This window comes from Maylandia zebra, linkage group LG9, assembly GCF_041146795.1.
Source record: "Maylandia zebra isolate NMK-2024a linkage group LG9, Mzebra_GT3a, whole genome shotgun sequence".
In the NCBI taxonomy this organism is placed as follows: domain Eukaryota; kingdom Metazoa; phylum Chordata; class Actinopteri; order Cichliformes; family Cichlidae; genus Maylandia; species Maylandia zebra.
The window spans coordinates 19,997,475-20,018,387 of record NC_135175.1 but is presented as its reverse complement, the minus strand read 5'-3'; the positions used below and the strand labels follow the sequence as shown (position 1 = coordinate 20,018,387).

Sequence of the window (20,913 nt, the reverse complement as noted above, 5' to 3'; positions counted from 1 at the left end):
AGATAGTGAAGCAGGTAAGAGAGTGAGTCAGATACAGCCTATTACCTCATTGTCACCTAAACTTCTAATCTTATTTGGCAGATGTGACACAGCGAACATGTGACAAAGCCAGATGCTTTGGTCATGAGCAAGCACATGAAAAATGAAGTTAAAGATCGGATGAAGGAATAACAAACTGACTTCCTTAAATTAGGGATTAAAGAGCAGAGTCACTTTTACGGATTTAATATCAAAGATTATCATTGTCAGGGAAAATATCTGTTAACTGCCTCGTCAATCGCTAATAGTCGATCTGATCGGCAGTTTGGTACAAGTCTGAACCACCCCTGTTTTCAGCCATACTCATAACTCCATCAGAGCTCTGCTCTGATTTCTCATTTAGCTCTGCTCCAGCCATCAATAATTCAGCCCTCAACAATCATGAGGACGAGAAAGGCAGAGGAAGGGAAGGAGCGTCAGCGAGAAAATAGTGGGTGAGGTTAGTGGAGAGGAGGATGAGTGGACTCAAACTAGTACAGTCAGCTCTCACACATGGCCAAGCAGCAAGTCACCAGTAAGGAACAGAAGCCCACTCACACACATGTAAAGGCTCTAATGAAGCCTCAGCTTAGTGCACGTCTAACAAAATGCTCTTGTTCTAGTTAATGAGATCTGTTAAACTGGAATGTGTCACCACATTAAGTCGTGAGTGTGTTAACGTACTAAAGGCAAAAACCCAGAATTCCCTCATTTCAGCTGCACTTTAAATGTAGGGCAAACGAAATCCTTTTAAAATACAGTCTAACTGTGTTCCCTTGTATACTGGCCACTTCCACAAAATAAAACCCTTTGGCATTACACATTAAAACCTGGATTTCTCTCAATTTCTAATTCTCTTTATTGTTTCTTGCACGTTCTGCAAACACACCACTCCCTCTCCCCTCTATCTCCATGGTAGCAGAGAGGACATGCAGGAGCATATGGCTCATCATTTTCACTCTGCCTGCCGAGGCTGGCCTCTCCTGGGGGTATCTACACCTCTCTCCTCTCCCGTTCTTTGTTCAGTTTAACAGCGGCTCTTACTGTATTATCCAACCAATCACCTTTCCCTCTTCTTCACATTATGTACCCCAGCACACGAGCACATACTGTACATACACTGCGAGCGTGCATAGCTGCGTGACAGTCGGTGCCGCTGTCTCTCTGTGAATGGAGAAAAAAAACAAAGCCTAAAATATATTAAAAAATAAATAATAATAATAAAAAAAGATTGATTTTTATAAATTCCCTTAAAACCCACTCTGACGCAGGTTATTCTTTTGTAGGCGGACATTTCAAATTGGACAATCAAACCAGGTTATCTGCACCCTGATCCACAGTAAGCACAGTTTGCACACAGATTACCTTTTTATAAAAAAAATGAACATGCACTTTGACAAAAAAATGTGACCTCTGTTCAGTGTTACTGACATTTAAATGGCATGCATGCAACCCAGACTACGTGACTGGTCGAAGAAGAGGAAGCTAATGATACAGAGACAGAAAAGAAAAGGAAGGGCATTTATGTAATTATATGTCATTTGTTGTAATTCTGCGGTTTAGCAGTGAAGAGTATGTGATAGAATGACACTTGCAGGCTTGCATAGGTGTTTAGTAGAGCGTGTCATGTGCAGGTTTCCTGTATGAAAGCTTGTGAGTGTCTGTGATACCGGGTTTCTTTCCTGCATTAGGGCATCAGCAGGTTGTTCTAAACACTCTGCCTTGCTAGAACATCAGCTACAAAGAAATTTTGAGTTTCACCAGCAACACTCTGCCCGCTCACTTCCTTTGACTCCTTTCTCTCTTTCAGCGCCAGTCTTGACCTGAGCACGGTGCCAAACCTGAGGAATCTGGCCAAAAGCAACCAGGATCAAATGGCTGAAGAACCACAGGGGCTCCTTCCAAATGTCACAGTTGTTTGAAGCTGGCGGATAGATTCCCTCAGCTGCCAACACACAGGCAGTGAAAGGACCTGATGTGTTTATATACATTAATAAAGAGCATACACAATGAGTTCAGTGTATATGCTGGTCATTTGGAATGTATATATGCGCAACAAATATTGTTTGCCTTCTGCATTCCCTGACTGTTTGTACATTTAGCTGTAACATCCTGCATGGACGTGGCATCTGCTACCTAACCCAGATTCATGCAAAACAGAGAGAAGAGGCAAGTGGAGCAATAGAGGGCAGAAAACTTTTGCTTTTTGCAACAGGCTAAAGAGGTTACAGTTAGTTTTGGGGTAACTCTAGTCCTTTACTCATTTCAAAGAAGAAAAAGACAGGAAACAAGATTAACTCCGTTAAACTGACCTGTTCAGCGCGGTCGTATCCTGCATCTTGTTTCTCCGCCTTGACCTGCGGGTGTTTGCCCCCTTCGACTTTCACTTCCCCAGGCTCTAGCTTAGGGACCTTGTCCTTCATTACAGTGTCATCCTTATCCAGTAGGTAGCGTAGCAGGGCATTGTCCTTCTTCTTGGGGCTCAATGGCTCCTGCTTAGGAGTAATGTCTGCCGCAGAAGCAGCACTACCGGAACCCTGGGGTTGGTCTTGGCCCATCTCTTTGCCTGTAGCCTCTGCGGTGAGCTTAGCAAGATCCACGGGGGATGTACTGTTCTGAAGCAGTTGGTGGAGGATTTTATGTTTTTCTTTAAGGGACGTGGCGTGAGTGTTGCCACCCCGGACCCCTGTCCCAGCCTGGTCCTTGCCCTCAACTCCTGCACCAGGGGAAAGAGGAGTCTCCAGGGGTTCTGGCTTGGTGGTGAGCAGTTGCAGTAACTTGGTGTGGCCCTTGTTGTCATGTCCACGGCTGTGAGCATCATGGCCCTCGAGGGGTCCATCCCTCTCCTCCTTGGGCTCCACTAAGTTCCCCTCTGTTTGGGCCTGGGTGTGTCCCTGACTCATCTCTGAATGAGGTCCAAATGAGTCTCCTGAACCACCAATAGCACTGGTGGATCCTCCAAGTTTTGACATCAGATGAGCGTTTACCGCTGACCCTGGTGTGACCCCAGCTGGGGAGCCCATTTTCCGGTCTGGAGACCCTAGTGTATGTGTATGAGGGGGTCCATGCCCGTGTCCTACACCATGGCACTCACTAAGGGCCTGCAGAGCTGACAGAGAGCTGCTAGTATAGCTGTTAGCATGGGTGCTAGCCGTGCTACTTCCTGCACCTCCAGGCCCTCCACTGCACATCCCCACTGGTGAGGGTGAATGCAGACCCCCTGCTACACGAGGGCTGCTTGCACCCCCAGGACTCCCTCGGTGCCTGGGTGATAGCATAGAGTTCTGCGGAGGTGGATGGGGTCCTCCGGCTGGGCTTGGGCTGGCACGAGAGGGGCTATTCATCCTCCAGTTGGGGCCCTGCTGTGGTGGTTGCATGCTCCCATTGTGGTTGTGTGGCTGAGGACAGCCAAAGCGGTAGACCTGCATATGCCCCCCCATAGCCGTTGGTTCTCTGGGACCAGCAGGACCTGGGGGGGAGAAAGGCGTGCTGTTGCTGCTGATGGTAGTGTCCTGGCCCTGAGGCCCTGAACCTGGCAAGCTGCCTGGGGTTGGAGGAGTCATGGAGGGAGTGGAAGAGTTCATTGGTTTGGGAGCCATCCCTGTGGCCTGATTGCCAGGGCCCATGTCCTGACCCATTCCACATACTGTCTGCTCCCTGGATTTTAAAACACAAACACACACATTAGAAAAAAACAATACCAAAAGTTGTACATGGGAGTTAGAAATCTTAGAAAACTGGCTGCTTTAAACTGAAAAGGAACATTTCTGCATTTCTTCAAATACGCTTTTTACTATCATATGAATGCATGCACAATGAGATGCGCAGAAAATCAATAGGGTAAAGGGTAAATAATCTATACAGTATAAACTATACTGCAAGAAAAATGTCAATGTGCATGCCAAGGATGGGATATGACATGTAATAAAACTCTTCTGTTTGCCAACAATGAGACAAAGTATGAATACAACTACATGAATTTACCATGAGGAGGAAGTGAGAAAATATGTTTGTTTTGGTTTTTTTTCTGGTTTTGTTTCTCTTTGGGGGGGTGTAACATATCGCTGTCTGATTTTGACCAAGAACACTTGGAAGCACATATTTTGAAAACCGTGCCATCCTCACAATTTCCATGAAGCCAACAGGCAGTGCTGCAGGGAACTCACAGGACAAAACATGCTAGCAAGTTGATGCCTCGGGTTTATGTCAGTCTTTTTGACTCACGTGGAACAGGTAGGACATACCTCTGTAGGATGTGCAGGGACATGTAGAGCTGAGGTTCGTTGGTGGCAGACGAGCGTACCAGTTTGCTCTTGGTGTGGGCTGAGACGATGGTTCCGTCAGAGAGGGAGAACCGATAGATGGGGCTGAACGCCTGGCCGTGTCGGAGCACTAGGCACACATGTACACACATTGATGGCAAAATAACACTTTTCATTTGACCATTTCCTTAATGTGGCTGCAGCCCCTCTTTAAACAACCGTTTCATGCTAATGCAGCCATCCCCAATGACTCTAATATCCAGAGCAAAAAATTAAACACGATTGTCCTCATAGTTAATGGAATTACCTTCCTGCTGGTGTCTCTTTGCAAAAGACATCTCTCCATCATTCTGTAGGTGGAACCTTTGGATGCAGCGCCTCACAAGATCTTCCCAGCCCGGCTTCATGGATGCTCGTAGCAGACTGGTATCTAGGGATGTTATCTTACCTAAGCACACAGTACGGGATTAGAGAGACCTTAGTCATAAAGGAAAGCATTTCGGTTGACATACACAAATGTAAAGATTTAATGTCGACATTAAAAATAAATGTCTCTTCTGTTGACTCGGCCAGGATCTCAGTGGTTTAATATTACTTAAAGAATACATTATAAATCTTTGTTTACATTCTAATTACAGCTTACCCAACGTTAGAAATGGCTTCTGTGTTAGTAAACAGAATAGAAGGTCCTGACTATATAGGATTAGACATGGAAATACAATTATAAGTGCTGTCAGTATAAATTTAAAAAGACCACCATTTAGACACTCATTACAGCAGGTAATGAGTTCAGGGCAGCTCAGCCTCAACTATCTTTAGAGTCCAACAAGTACTCTCATGCTGCGTGTGTAAACACAGTCACAGCAGTGTAACAGTTGTCCCTCACTGGAATACAATTTAAATGAAAGTATGATGCATTTGAAAGGGTGACAAGCACACTGCTGCTTGAATGACAGCCATAGGGACTGACTAAAGACTTGTCAAACTAGCATCCATAATAGAACTATTCACAGCTCCGCACCATGTCCAAGAAGCTCTTGTAGGCATAACAAGAATGTAGAGGCAGTACTTTCAGCAAAATATGAGAGAAAAATAATGCTGTCAATCTAGAATAAAACAAATCACAGCAATTATTTAAAATTATGCAGTCCAAATAAAGAGGCAAATAAATAATAGCCCTGCCTAGATGCATGGCTACTGAGGTCTGTGTGGGAAACCACAGTAAATTACTATACATGAGTGACTAAGTGTGTGTGTGTGTGTCTGTGCCACACAAGTGGTACGGGTACATCAAAGACCAGGTGAAACACAAACAGCTGTCTGTGTCTGTGTGCCAGCGTTCAGGCAGGTACTTTACCTCCCAGAGAGCAGCCTGTGGTAGGAAGCTGGGTCTACTAAGTTGTTCAATCCTAAGGATCTTTACCGAGGATATAATATTCTTTGAATCCCTAACTGTAGTGCAAAGTGATTTACAAGCTGTTGACATCAAATAAGGTACTGCTGGAACTTTGCCTTACTAGAATCGTTACACCATTCTTTTGATGCAGGGCCAAGTTTTATTTGAAAAGCCACATATGGAAAGATGCTATGCTAAAACAAAGATGCAATAAAAAAATCAAGAGCAAAGTTTTCTGTGAACAGCGGTTTGTAGTTCACTGCCGGCTGACATGTTCGTGTACCTTGTAGGTCCTGACGTGTAGTGAAGCTCTCGTGCGCGGGAAGCATGGGTCTTTCCTTCGTTGGCACTCTGCGAGCTACACAAATCAGGCACGACTGAAAGTCTAAAAAAAAAAAAAAAAAAAAGTAAAAATAATTAAAAACTCAGAAAGAGAAAACAGAATAGCACAGGAAAGAAAATAGGAGATGGAGTATATAACAAAAAAAACAAAAACAGAGAGATAAACAGAAGAGGTGAAAGGGGGAAGGGATGGGAGAGAGGGGAGGGATGGGGTGTAAATGATAGAGACAGAGGGAGGGAAAGAAAATGAAATGCATGTTATTCCCAGGCAGCATAATTAATACAGTTATTAATGAGCATAGGGATCAGGGCTCCGCTCCTTTCATGAGGAGCAGCAGCTATCGCTGGCAAGGGAAATGATGAAGTGTGACCTTTGAAGGCGCGTGTGTGTGTGTGTGTGTGTGTGTGTGTGTGTGTGTGTGTGTGCACGTGTGCACGTGTGTGTAAGAGAGCTTGAATGCCCATCTCTGGCTACTCTCACCTGCAGGAACATCTAACACTGATGACACCTCTCCTGGCTCAACATTAAAGTCTGTGTGTGTATGTGAAGCGCTGACTGACTGATGGCAAATATGACACTGCCAAGTCCAGGACTGGGGTGACCCCAAAAAGTCTGCCATCTAACTTTTCGGTGCCAGTAATACCCACACTCCCATACACGTTTCTTGTAAATGAATGCATGCCAGAACTAACACACACGCGCACACGCACACAGTCCTATTAAAAAGCCTCTTGGGTGGTCCGACCCTCAAATCTGTGAATCTACATTAATTTCTTGCTTTCCATCGCCTCCATTCCCCCTGTTTCTGTCTATAGCTGGACAGATTCCTGCACTGGTAACCACTCATCTTGCTTTGCCACTTCAGTACACACAAACACTGGCACACCTCTGGCCCGAGTCCTATTTGGCCTACTTGCCAAAGTATGGCTGGCAAACAGCTGGTGCACAAAAAGCAAGCCAGAGAGTAGGGAAAAGGCTCTAACTAGATTTGGAGTAAAACATTTGCTTATTGTTTTAATTTGCCGCTGAGTTAAAGATTGGCAATATAGCCTTTGAACAAAAGGGATTTAGGCTGCTGTACAATCACAAGTCCTGAAATATTCTGGCTAAAGGTCGTTTGTAATGGAATTTTACACTCTTCAGCATCTCATGCTCCCATCTAAAGCCTTGAATACCACTGGAATAGCCCTGTGACCTCTCAGTGACTGAACTCCGAAAGCAGAGCAGAAACAACATACAATTTAAAATCGCTTCCCTGGAAAGGAGAGCAGATGTTTATACAAGAAGCTAACACAAATTCCTCTTCTTTCTTTACACACAAATGCTCCCAAATGTGTCGAGTTTGTTTGTATTCTGTTGTTGTGTTCAAGCTGTTGTGAAAAGTACTGAATGACTGCTTTTGCTGTTGCATTACATGGTTAAAGCACATGGTTCCCTTGGAGTCATAAGCCCAGGTTTGGAAGGGATGTACATGAATTATAGATGAGCTTTAATGACAGCTGCCCAACCTCCCGTCTCCCTTGTGTCACTTAACTTTTCATGGGTGTAAGTTGAGTGGCAGCAGCACTGCTCTTCATCATTTGGCTATACAAATCCAGTTATAAGACAGATAATGGTCAACAATCAACGCCCTATGAATGACTAGCAGCTGATTATTACTTTAAATGATTTTACATTGGGTGGCAACCAGCGTTTCTTAAAGACAAGCAAGCTTTCTTATTTTCCTTCTCCAGGTTTTGTCGATGGTGTGTGTATATCTTTACACTACTTTTAAAAAAAAAAAAAAAAAAAAAAAAAGTCTGATCCCGCTCGACTCAGCTCTCCACTGAAGAGGGCAGAATTCAGTCTAATGTTATACGAGTAGACAAATCCTTGCTTTTGTTTGCTTTTTAATTGAACGCTCCAAAGCAAACTGTCAGTTTTAATTGAATTACTTTCTGAAGAGGTCTTTCAGTCCTCTGTCAAGTGTTTTAACGTGCTGACATAAGTGTGTGCAATTTCTAAAAGGGTCAGGTTGCTGAATGTTAAAATGCTTCCCCCGATGATTCAAACACCTTTGTACTTCAGGCTATATTATTTTCTCGCTCTTGGAACCTAATCATACTATAAAACTATTTAACAAGGTTACTGCAAATGGTTTAGACTTAATCAAAGCAAACTATAACATTCAACACAATTGTGCCTAGTAGGAAATGCTTAAGTGTGTTTCATAGGGTGCCACTTTAGTCTCCGTTTTTCCCTCCTTGCATACCGTCTCCTTCCTCCTTGATGGACTTGGGCTCCGAAACGGCAAAACACTGCATGGTCTCATATTTCTGCTGCTGCGGCTCGTGCTCGTGTGGCTCTTCCTGGCTCTCGCCGTGTGGATTGACCAGCATTCGGCAGTTGAAAGTGTGACTGTTCCTTCTTGGACCCTCGCTGGACCACGGGACACCATTTACTAAATCGAGGGGGAGGAAAGGGAACAGGAGATTTTTTTTTTAAGCAAATTGTACTGCAGCAAAAACTGAACAACAGAACGTGGAGAATGGGAGCTGCAACGAGCGAGCCAAGAGAGGCTACCACGCTGCAAGTGAAAGACATAATGAGAGCAAGACAGAGAGAATGAAGGCAGAAAAAGTGTAAAAAAGAGAGGGTTGTTGCTGGGTAGAGATCAGTCATAATGAGCAGTTGGAACCCTGAGCCCTGCGCCATCTATCCACAGCTATGCATCACAGCCAGGCCTCCATATGCATGTCCTGTAAAACATCATTGCCAATCTTTCTTCTTCTCTCCAACACTTACACAGGCGCGAGCAAACACACCAGAAAGGGCACACACATGTGTAAGCGGCCGTGCGCGTACGTGCACACAAAGAAAGAAACGTATAGTCACACACGCCACTCTGTTCACTCTAACAAACTCCCATCACACTCCATCTGGTTTGTGATCTCATTCAGTGCATTGATAATCTCCCAGTATCTGGGACACAGCCCACTGATCGTTTCCAGGGTGCTTCGCTCTGCGCTGCTCTCCCACCCAGATGGGCTGGGTACTCAGACCTCAATCCGAAGCGCCACGAGAGAAGGAGAGGAGAACTTCGAGCTCCTGATGAGCTCCAACGGCACAGATCAAAAATCACCTCTCGTGCGGAAGTCATGCAGAGGCAGGATGTTAAATGGCCGCGGCTATGAAAGTAAATTCTATCTTACGTGACAGAATAAATGGAGTAAGGTGAGGATAAACGCAATGTTTTCCGTGTGTGGGCTAAAAAAATGGGAAAGTGAGAACATGAAAATAGGAACTTGGTGAGCGTTCGTGGCAGAGAAAGAGAGAATGACACAAATAAGTGAAGAGAAGGAGAAGGAAGGACATGAAATGGAAATATAGGAGGCGCACGATGCTGCTGACAGGGGAGAGAAGCCAAAAAAAGGAAGTTAATTAGCTGAAAAGGGAGGGAGGACGAGTGCGAGCAAATGTTTGGGCTGAGCGTCAGCAAAAGGGACAAATGAAGAACCTATAGGTTTTTGCAGCATCCTAAAAGTCTCTGTTAAACAGCTGAATCAAATGCTTTCTGACCGTGACCGTTTAAATGTTTTAATTAATCTGACATCACTGCAACAACAGCCACCTACAACATACCTGTTTGAATAAGGAGAACGAGAGAGGCGAGGGTGTTAAGAGGCAGCGGAAGCACAGCACAAAGGACATACATGCAAAGTCAGGAAAACACAGTGAGACAAACTGACAGCAAGAAGAAAAAAAAGGGGAAAAACAATCTCTGAACCAACCGAGGGATTTAGGCAGCAGGTTCTTGATGAACTCAGCATGATCCCCGACATGCAGCACGCTGTAGACACTGGTGTTCATCAGCTCCTCCTGGTTGTAGCGCAGGTACTGGGTCACGTTCTCTGACACGAACACAATGTTACCCTCCATGTTCACCACAAAGAAGAAGCCATCCAGAGCCTGGAGGATTAAAAAAAAAGACAGTTCAGAAGTTTGTTCACTATGGACTGGGTCATTTTTCTTTCACTGGTTAATGGTCAGGATATCCAGTTTTAAGCATATAAACTCCACAAACAGATGCAGAGAAAGATGTATATTCTACTGAATTCTATTGTTTGTTTGTCTTATTGTAACTTAATTACCAATTAGCTCGTTAGCTCATTATCATTAGGGATGTTCTATTTGCGCCTACTGTGCCTGAGATGTGATTAGTGTGCTCCAGCAAGAATGCTTATACAGCACAAAAATGTTGGCACAAATCATGGCAAATTCTACAATACGCAATACTTCCACAACTCCCTAACAAAAAAGGAAATCTTGCCACGTCTGGTTATTTTCCGCAACATCATCTAATGCACTGTTACCTCTATGATCTCACAGATAATGCCAGGCGACTCAGTGAAGGCACAGTTTATCTAAAAACTCCAATGACTGCTGATGCTAACATCCCCATGACAGCCGACACATGTACTAGTTGTGTCTGAAGAGGAACGATTAGTACGCCATGTGCCGGGTACATGGATCACTCCCACAGACGCTCACCATCGCTGTGGCTGATAAAAAGCAGGATAAAAGCATGTGCCTGCAGAGACGGGCGGATGTGAAGGAGGAGCAGTACTTAATTGAAAGAATACAGCCCCAGGTCAGCCATTACACACAAGGTGGTGTCAATTAGGCCATCAAATCACCGGGAGCTCTTAAAAAGGGAATTCTGCTGCTTGTAATGCTGTAAAGTTGATGTCAAGATAAGACGCAAGAGACTCTTCTCAAGGTGTCTCACCTCAGCTTAAATAAACATTATCTACACTACACACACACTTGTCAGCGTGTAGGGTCACATGACTTGTTCAATGGGTAGCAAGAGGATTTATAACGTAAATGTTTATTTTGTATCGTGTTGGGTTTTTGGCATCCTTGCTCATCTATAACTATAGTGTATATGTCTCAAACTACACTTCCTAACAAATCTACAGTGAACAGACAAGTCTGGATGTAGCAAACCCATATCCCGGGAACACATGATCATGTTGAGAAGAAAGTTTTCCTTTGCACGCCTTAACACAGCACGATCTGAAAATAGATTAAGGAGATCTCATCTATCACTGCATGAAGCAGAGCTGTTCCAAAATGCAACACGGTTGTGTAAGTCCAGTCTGCATGAAGAAAGGCCATGAACTGCACAAGTAGGGCAAACAAAAACAGAGCAAACACTCTAGTGCCAACGCCTGCCTTCCTCCAGACACTCTTGCATAATGTTCTTAGCCAATACCTTAATTTGCAACACCCTCCCTAAATACTAAATATAAACACTAGAGACATTTCTACAGCAACTACAAATTAATAAAGCCTGAATAAATACATTGTGAGTGATATCATAGAACCTATTGTTTTCACATATGATTAAATATTGCTACACAGCAGGTAATGAATTGCAGCAGGGTAGGAATCTGGGAATTTCTCTGGATTATTTAAATCTGAGCAGTGCTTTGCAACCAGAGTTCTCTCTACTCATAAATTCTCGCTTAATATTAGCCATTTTCTACATTTCTGTCTTAAAGCAATTCAAACATGCCTCTAGTACTGTATGACAGTGATGCTTAACACTTTGTTGGTAGAGGCAAAAATATGCATGAAACACACAACAGCCTCTGTACCGCGTGGGCTAGCAAGGATGCAAACTACATGCCACAATAAATCATGTGACAGAAGAAGACTGCTCCCAGAAGGTTAAAACAACAGCACACTAATGTTTCTTCACAGCCTTGTCCGTCTTTGAGTTGGCATGAGAGTGGGCAGCAGAAGGCCTTGAAGGAGGGTCATGGGGCGCGTGGGTGCATTTCCTGCCGACAGCCATACTCCGCAGAGCACACTGTAATTAGCCTGGGCTGGCGGACGGGGACATGGCTAGAGCGGAGCGGGTGTGAATGGCCGATCGCTGTGTTTTGGGGCTGCTGACAGATGGGAAAGCTTGCAGGCTGCACTGGTCTATATTTAGCTGCGAGTTAGTATGTCGATTCAGTGACGCTGGACCAGGAGAGCTATAAATATTCCATGACAGGACAGATCTAGAGGCGAAGGAAGAGAAGATGGGGAGGGAGAGACAGAGAGGAAAGAGAACTGAACAAGCAGGAGAGAGAAAGGGAGGGAGGAAGTGAGTGAGAGGACAGGCTCAATGGACTGATTCATCCGCCAGGCTGTTGCTTTCTTTCCTATTATATGTAAGCACTCCAGTGGTCCTTCGTGGTACAACAGGGCCCCATTGGCCCGCTTGTGATTTATAGCCAATCAGGGGCGGATACAAGATGCTGGCAGTGTGGGGTACTTCAGCACGAGTCTGGCATTTCATAATATTTTCTTCACATATGGCGCTATGAGTAAGGAGGAAAAGGCCGTGCACCCACCTCCAGCATCATTGGTCCCAAGGCGTCTTTGTCGATCACACTTTGGCCTGTTGATGAGACGTCAGCCTTCTGCACCTCCTCCTCGTTTGCTGCTGCAGCTTTTTCTGTTAAAAGCAAAGTTAGTAAAAATTTAAGAGACTGTGTCAGGGCTCCTTACTGTTTCACAATGAGGAAGTTACTAAAAAAAAGAAAACTGTAACGTACTGTACTGTCAAACATGGAAAAAGAAAAGGCTGAAACAAACAACTTTACTTTTCCTCTGAAACTAACCCACATACTATAAAAGAGGTCACCCACTGACGAGTCTTTTAACAGCAAACACATCGGTCCCCTTTGTGAAACCATGTGGCCATGGCTCACACCGAAGCACAGAGCAGCAGCACAGTGCGAAAGGTGTGTTAGAGCACACAGCTGCCTTGTGGGGGGCAGTCACTGTTTAGATTACTCTGTTATGCCAAAGCCCTGACAAACAAACAAACAAAAAAGGCCAATATGGAAACAATTAAGCATTGATGGTGTCCAAGCAATGTTGTTCCAAATTGGAAAACAAGTTGTAGCAGTCAATACTCCTGTTGATTTTCTATTAATGGATATGGAGAGTATGAATTACTGAGCACATAGATGCGTATGGCTTATAATTTACTACTGTTTTCATCTTATCTCCAATCAAAATCCACTTAAAAAAAAAACAAAACAAACATAAATAAATATAAATATCCTGTAAGCTCCTGTACCTGTGCTATAATGCGATGCATGTGTCCGTTTGAGTGGGTTAATAACCATGCAGAGAAGCCTTATGTTCAAAGCGTAGGCTGCCCTACTTTTAGAGATGATGATGTGAGGCGGAATATCATTGGGCTTTTTGTTGTTGTTGTCGTTTCTGGCTTCTTCCTTTTTTTTGGGGGGGGGGGGGGGGGGGGGGGGGGATGTTGCTTTCGCACGATGCCAAGAAGCAGGCTGACCATATGGTGAATAAATATTGTGGTAAGAGTCAAACAAAATTATCCCGTCCCTTGTATTTTCTTTTTGGAAGGGTGAAAGCAAATGCAGGGTTCCCTTGGCTTTGTGGGTTTGTGCACCATCGCACAGACACAAATTCATCTCTTTCAGCATTAATGATGTGCGCATCAGCAGGGCCTCTCTGGGCCCAGCGGGGCCCTGTAGACCAGCACAGCTGCCCTGGGTGCAGACCCATCACTCAGTGTCAGTGCGGCCCTCCCTGCCTTTCTGTCTGGAGAACTGTGGAACTGTGCCAGACACAGAGAGGGACTGACCAGTTGGGTAACAATTGCTGCTTAACACACAACTAACAAGACATTTGCTATATACTGTTCCTTCTTTCAGATATTTAACAATTTGCTCAGTTTATTTTTATATTTTGAATATTGGAATAAATAATGTACTAGGCTCAGCTTAGCAGCTACACAGACCCCAGTCCACAGTTTTTATGAGTCTTAACTGGGTGCTCCTGCCAACACGGAGTGTTAAAGAAAGAAAAAAAAAAAAGCTGTAAAACTCTTGGCTATGCCATTATTCTAAAGGCTCTATAAGCATATTTCTCCACATATTGTCTGTGAAGGTGCAACAAGCTGGAAAGAGAAAAGACACGCAGAAAATTGCAACCAGTTTCCAAATCAGGGTGGAAAATGTACGCAGACAGTGTGAGAGGAACAAACAGGGATGAATTCATTGCTTTTTTTTTTCTCGTTCCTTTTTCCAAAGGCCATCTTCACCACATGGCACATCTCTACAGGAAGTCACCAATCAGAGAGAGATATTAAGTCACATAAGTGTATTTGAATACATGTAATATTGTCGCTATAAGCAGAAAGTAAACTAAATGTGGACAACAGAAAAAAAATATATACTACTAAAAAATAACTACACCTCTGTTTCAGATCACATTAAACACATGAGGTGCAATGAAAAGCAAATAACAGTAGGACATAACATAAGCTCACAGCATCCCCGCTTCACTTGTGTAGGATGAGATGCAGTAGCTTCCTGCTTTAACTACACACACACACACACACACACACACAAAAAGGTTCATCTACGTGGCCGCTGACGTATGGAGGACAAAGCAGAATAGGAAAATTTAGTCCTTCCCTCAGGGGTTCCTTCTGTACTAAAATGTTTTGCCTTGAGAGTCAGGCAGAGGATGTCATTATAGCAAAGGGTTAAAAAAAGAAAGAAAAAAGATGATAATGCAGAGAGGAAGTGTTGGAGGTAGAAAAGAAGGCAGCACAGAATAAGACATCAAAAAAAGGGGGTGGGAGCAACAGACGCTAGCAAGAATTTGATTGTGATTTTTGCATCACCATTACATAACAGTTGGCTCTGTGAGTCACAAAACATGATGACATCATCAGCTGGTCTGATTCATACACACCTCGAGTGGGCCACTCTTTGTCTACCAGCCACTCGGCTGTTTTTTCGGCTGTGCGACGGTAAAACATTAAGATCAGCACGTTCCTTCAAATTGAAGCAAGAGAAGAAGCCCTGTTTTTTTAAAAGCTTTAAGTGTTCTACCACTTACTAAAGACCCCTACTTCCACCCACACACACACACACACACACACACAAAGAGGCAGCAGCGAGTACAACCAAACATGCTGATCGATTTGCCTGATGTTCTGGCTCAGAGCGCTCCTGGGAAAGACTGGCAGCCAACAAAAAAAAGAAATAAAAAAAACTGCTCTGGCTCATCCACATTGTATGATGGAGTGTTGGAGGGAACATTAAATCAATTGTGCTGCTCTTTAATAAGAACACCAGTTACTGTGTATGAAACAGATCCCAAATCATAATATTTATGCTATCAGATCTGAGGTTTCTGTCAACACAAAGCCACCCGTGGAAGCTGTGTCAAACTTTAAAGGCACAACTAAGAACACAGCAACGAATTTGATTTGCAGCTGTGTCAAAGCCACTGACGTGTTTTCACTAAGGTTAGCCATGGTATAAAACTGGGCTTTATGACATAAAAAAAAGCTGAAAGGGGAAAATTACAGAACTTCATGGGAATAAAGAAATAAAAAAATAAAAAAAAATAAACAGCTCAAATAACTCCGTATTCCTTTCGCTGTTGCACTGTAGGGATCTTGATTGTTTCTGCAACAAAATATCACGTTTCAAAAATATTAGAGGCTGCCATTTGTACCTTGCTCCTTTATTTGCCTGATTTGTTTCACAGTTTCCTTCAGGATTGCACATTTGTCAGGTTTGACATTGAAGTTGTCGATGTCGTTGAAGTTGGCGAAGATCAGCTCGGCGAGCTCTTCGATGTATTTGTTCTCGTGCTCGCGGTTACGCTTCTCGTTGCTCCGTTTGGGACTGCAGAGACAAAAACAGAAGGGTGAGAAACTGCACTGAGGACAGCAGTAACACAACACGGGCGATACAGATTGATGGCTAAAGGTTCAAGAGAGTGGAAGTGCATCAAACAGCTCCAGGGTAGCAAAGTCCATCCATCTATAAAACTACACCAGGGTTCCAGTGTCCACACATTTTTCCTGAGTAGGGCTGAAGAGGCCTCTCATTTTGAAAGCTGCCAAATGACAGCACACTGACAGTGCAATATATCTACTGAGGCATCGAGGAGAGTCAACACTAGTGTCAATTCATCCTTCTAGGAGCTTTCACGCTGCTAACATGGCACAAGGGTAAACCAATATTACACTTAGAGCCCGATTAAATACAGGATTTTTAACATTCTTGCCGACTTAAAAACTCTTTATTTCAATATGTCAGCCAATATTTTTCTCTTTCGTACACATGAAACAAACATTTCCCCCACATTGGATCTATATAGTTATTTATTTACGTTCTGATTTGCCAGACTCTGCTCAGTCAGCAGGTGGCTGTGTTTGTGATTGGGAAACTGAAGGGTGCCCTCTGGTCTACAAACTATTCAGCGTCAGTCAGCTGAAGGGTGTTTCTCTCGTCTTTTCCTTCATTAACAGTTATAAATGCAGATACCGATAGATTGGCAAATAGCTAATATAGGTCGATATTATCAGCCTGCTAATAAATCAGGTCTACTCCATTTATGTTACAATAGGTTAAAGAAAAATGTGTGCAGGAGATTGTGAACCGGACAACTTTGCAAAGTCGTTACTCATTTGTGTGGACCGACTAAAACTGGATCTGACCTTTAGTGCATGATAACTACTTTGCCCCACATTACATTTAACTGTACACAGCAAAAACTCGCAGAAATGTCAAAAACATAACTCCTAAAGGGACCAAATACCTGGGTCCAAGAAGTTCAGCAGAACATTCTTTGCGTTTCCGTGACTCTGCCCTGCCAGGGTCAGATGAGTTTTCGCCGACTCCACTCATCCTCAATGCATATCAGCGTCTGGAAAATGAACACAAAGAGGCACAAAAGAAGAGTTTTACATTTGAAAGAAATGCTTCAGCACTACAAGCATAGGCAGCTATATAATGTGAAGAACACCCATGCTGGCCTGTATACATGCCAACATCGGAATCTGCATACAACACACGCACACTCTACAATGTGCTGGGGGCACAGGCAGATCCACTCCAGGAGAAATGAGTGAAAATGGAGCAGAGAAAGAGATTCAATCATTTCTCTCTGATGGTGGAGCTCTCCCTAGAGAGACTGAAATGAGAACACAGCACCTTGCCCACAGCACCAGACTGCACGCTCAACCATGTACCAAGAAAAACCCATTTGTTACACAAAACCAAAGCAAAGCTGGCGCACATTAAGAGCAGAGTGGGTTTACAATGACAACATGTGTTCTTTGTTTAAGTGCCTCTGAGAATGCTTCACATTGGTTTGTAAGAGTCGCTTAAAATGTAAATGCAGGAATCATATCTTGTCTGTTCTCTCTGAACTTATGGAACAGACTGTAAGATTTTCAGTGAGTAAGAAATCATGTTATGACCGTTTTGTGTTATCAGAACTGACAAGGAAGCTGAGACTTTGCTGAATTTGTCTCAAACCCTACATGCCAACACGTTTTGAATGCTGCTTTTACTCCAACCCTGAAAGCAACCATAGGCTGCCACTAAATGAAAGACAATCAATTATTGATCAGAGTAATGTCTTATTAATTACCACCTGATCTGAACATCTGATGGTGCCTAATGGACTTGGGTTTCAACATAAAAGGATATCCTTCTTTATAAAAAAAATGCATTAAAAAAACAACATTGCGTTGGCTCATGCAACATGATTAACTACACCTTTTTCTGCTTTCGGAGTTTGACAGAGCAAAGGAGGGGAGGTTAAAGGCAATTAAGACTAAGAAACAGGCAAACCTGGAGAAAGAAAATGGAAAAGTCTTTCCTCACTACAGTGCCCAAGACTGGGGCATGCTGTGTTGTTCTACGCTCTCAGCCACTCTAACCATGGAAACGGCTATGACATACACACACACACACGCCGCTTTACTGCTCAGCCATTACATAAGGAAGAACAGAGCAGAAAACAACACAATGTAGAGCAGAGTGGAAAGGAAAAGCTCGTCAGAAGCAGGCTAAACTAAAAGGAGAGAAAGTGACCATGCAAACTTGAGTCTGGCTCCCTCCTGGCCTGAAATGACCTACTTTAAGCTAATGGTAGGGTCTGTGCACAAATGGATGAAGCAGTCATGATTGGCCAGAGAGACAGAGGAGAATCTGAAGGGTAAAAGACATTCGGTTGACAAGCGACTTGAGCACTGTTGTTGGCCTGTACAGTGAATGAACAGAGCATGATACACAAACGTCACTGTGCATGTGCCCTTGTGTTACGCTCTTTCAAATGCCATTAGGCTGCTTTCATGCCGAGGCACTGTGCTGTTCACTGAATGTATAACAGTCTCTAAAAAGAGAGGTTACAACTTTTATTAATGACAACGGAAACAGGCAATTAAACCCTAATAGCTAAGTGGCACTCTCTGCTCCGATTGGCTGTGCCCTGGCTTTCAGGCACAAGTTACCATGGGAATTCTAGACCTGATTGGCTCCACCAGCCCCGCGAGGCCAGATATGATTGGTTGCTTCCGTCTCCTTGACATGGCAGTAATGATGGGTCATTGTACGTTGAGACAAATAAGAGAGACTGGATGTAGAAGGCACGTCTCAATGACACCAATACAGACAGCCAGACACCCTGGCAAGCAGGCTGGTAGGCCATTTTTGTTGCTGGGGGAGGGCTCTGATCTTCACATGGGCAAACTAGGAAAGGATTTCTAATCCTGGAAAATGCGCTGGTTCCCAGGGCAGCTATAAACAGCTGGGCACTGGTGTTAGTACTTACTATACAGGAGCTAAGATTTGACTTAATTATCAACATCACCCCCTCGGGAAGAGCTCCTCAAAGCTTAAATGCTCTTGGACACAGTAGGTATGAAGGAAGAGAATAGTGGCATGCTCCCCAAGTGCGTCTCTGGCATGATAAATTCTTATCCCCATCCCCCAGACCTGAAGTGATGTACACAATTATGATGACAGAGATCTCAGAGGTAACACAGAACATCACAGTTATAGTTCCAAATGCAGGGATGGCTATGCCTAACGACTCTGCTGTGATCCTTACCGACTTCCCATATGCATATGCTTTATTCAATTAAAAAAATAAATAAATACATAAATAAATAATTTACCACCATACTTGCATTTTGCTTGTAGCAGACTAGGTAGTAGCACGAGGGGAGAAGTGCAATTCAAAACAATTTAATTGGACTAAATGATATTTTAATGCAGGCTATGTTAAACTCTGCAATAACAGGGCTGATGAGACTCAACACAGATTAATGACCGCATAAGAGAGTAACCTCATTATGTAGGGGAGTGATTGGCATATTCTGGAAGGCATCTATCAAATGTTCAGTTCATCAAGCTGTCAGCTCATTTAGTTCATTAGTGCTGTAAGTTGAGACATATGGTCCATCACTCATTACAAGCTACCTTATGTTAGTCATACACAGTGTGACATCTGTGTAAGACCAAGCAGGTTTTGCCAAGATTCGCACAGTCACAATAAAAGAGAGCTGGGCCACTTCTAAACAAATATTCTTCACAAGCCAAAAGAGCTACAGAACTGACGGATAGTACCTCAGCTGGTCATACCACATGTCCACTGGAGTAAGAAAGTGAAATTGAAAAGAGAAGTGTGCCCATACACAAAATTTGGGCCTCTCCATGAACTCTTCCTACGCAATTAGGAGTTGCACAATCAAATTAGCACACATGTATGAGAATCAACAAATAAAAAACAAAATAGTGTTGTGGAATTTTACATAGCGATACTGTAACAATACACAGACACCAAATATTGGTATTTCATTAAATAAATGAAAATAGTCAGGGAATAGTAGCAACAAGAGGGCTTGACATTAAAATCAACCCCACAAAACCAAAAAAGACACCTCCTAATTCAGAGCAAGTTAATGAGTAAAAATTCATCAGCAATTTCCTTGCATCCACCAAACAAAAATTCATGGCTGCCTGGTCAGTGTACTGATTTTTTTCCCCCCCACATTTTGCCAATGACTACGAGCTGTGTTGACTAAATGTGTATTCGCGTTGCAACGATTGACTCCTACCAGGCAACCTGTGCAATCTTTCTGCAAAGAGTCGCGGCATGACTTGGACTGACTGCCACTGCACTCAGAGAGATGGCCACAGGTTTGCAAATAATACTGATTTATAAATGTAGACAACTGGTTGCTGGCTGTATTCTGGTCATATTCCTATAGAACGGGAAGGCTGATGAGCACAAATGTAATAATTAAATGTGAATTCCTATGTATGTAGACAGCAACAGATATGCGTTTTTGATGGGTTATCACAGCTAATTATTATATTATCAGATACTTTTCCAAGTTGCATGTAATTGCCAACTTGACCCCATTCAGTTGCAGACTGATGGCAGACCAACTCCATGTTACATTAACATTCTGGTGATTCCCACATCTAATTATGATGTCATTATGTTGCCTAGCGGCCTCCTACCAATGGGTTAAAACCATCTATTTGTAGTTTATGTACCTATAGCACTTCATAATGGTTCATAACAATAAGACATAATCTACATCTCATTAAAAAAAAAAAATTGCTTTGCTATACAATGTCATTTTATGCTTTTTTTTTGTGTTGTTGCTCTTGACATTTGTCAACTATAAGGCATGGATCATAATCAAAATTAGATCATGAAATCCTCTTTAACATGTCAGTATACACTGGATTAACACAACCTTTTATACCAATTTTTCATTATACACTTCATAATAATGGATTGGATTTATATAGCGCTTTTCAAGGCACCCAAAGCGCTTCACAATTCCATTATTCATTCACTCTCACATTCACAGACTGGTGGAGGCAAGCTGTAGCCACAGCTGCCCTGGGGCAGACTGACAGAAAAAAAAAAGAAAAAAAAAAAGTACATAGTAAAAGAATAAATGTCAATATTGTGCCATCGGCCCCTCTGGCCAACACCAGTAGGCGGTAGGGTAAAGTGTCTTGACCAGGACAGAGAGCCCA

The 20,913-nt window shown here is 43.3% G+C and overlaps 1 protein-coding gene across 9 annotated transcripts in view; it reads right to left on the bottom strand.

Annotated features, from left to right (window-relative positions):
• ncoa2 (nuclear receptor coactivator 2) overlaps positions 1 to 20,913 on the bottom strand; it is a 62,908-nt gene that overhangs the window by 15,421 nt on the left and 26,574 nt on the right. For all 9 annotated transcript variants that reach the window (XM_012917922.5, XM_012917921.4, XM_012917925.4 and 6 more), the window contains 9 exons: positions 16,664 to 16,771; positions 15,572 to 15,744; positions 12,409 to 12,512; positions 9,790 to 9,967; positions 8,271 to 8,459; positions 5,960 to 6,061; positions 4,588 to 4,728; positions 4,263 to 4,410; positions 2,331 to 3,675 (listed from right to left, as the gene is read on the bottom strand). In XM_012917922.5, the coding sequence (XP_012773376.2) occupies positions 2,331 to 3,675; positions 4,263 to 4,410; positions 4,588 to 4,728; positions 5,960 to 6,061; positions 8,271 to 8,459; positions 9,790 to 9,967; positions 12,409 to 12,512; positions 15,572 to 15,744; positions 16,664 to 16,752 (2,469 nt within the window). In that variant the 5' untranslated portion in view covers positions 16,753 to 16,771. The remainder of the gene's footprint in view (positions 1 to 2,330; positions 3,676 to 4,262; positions 4,411 to 4,587; positions 4,729 to 5,959; positions 6,062 to 8,270; positions 8,460 to 9,789; positions 9,968 to 12,408; positions 12,513 to 15,571; positions 15,745 to 16,663; positions 16,772 to 20,913) is intronic.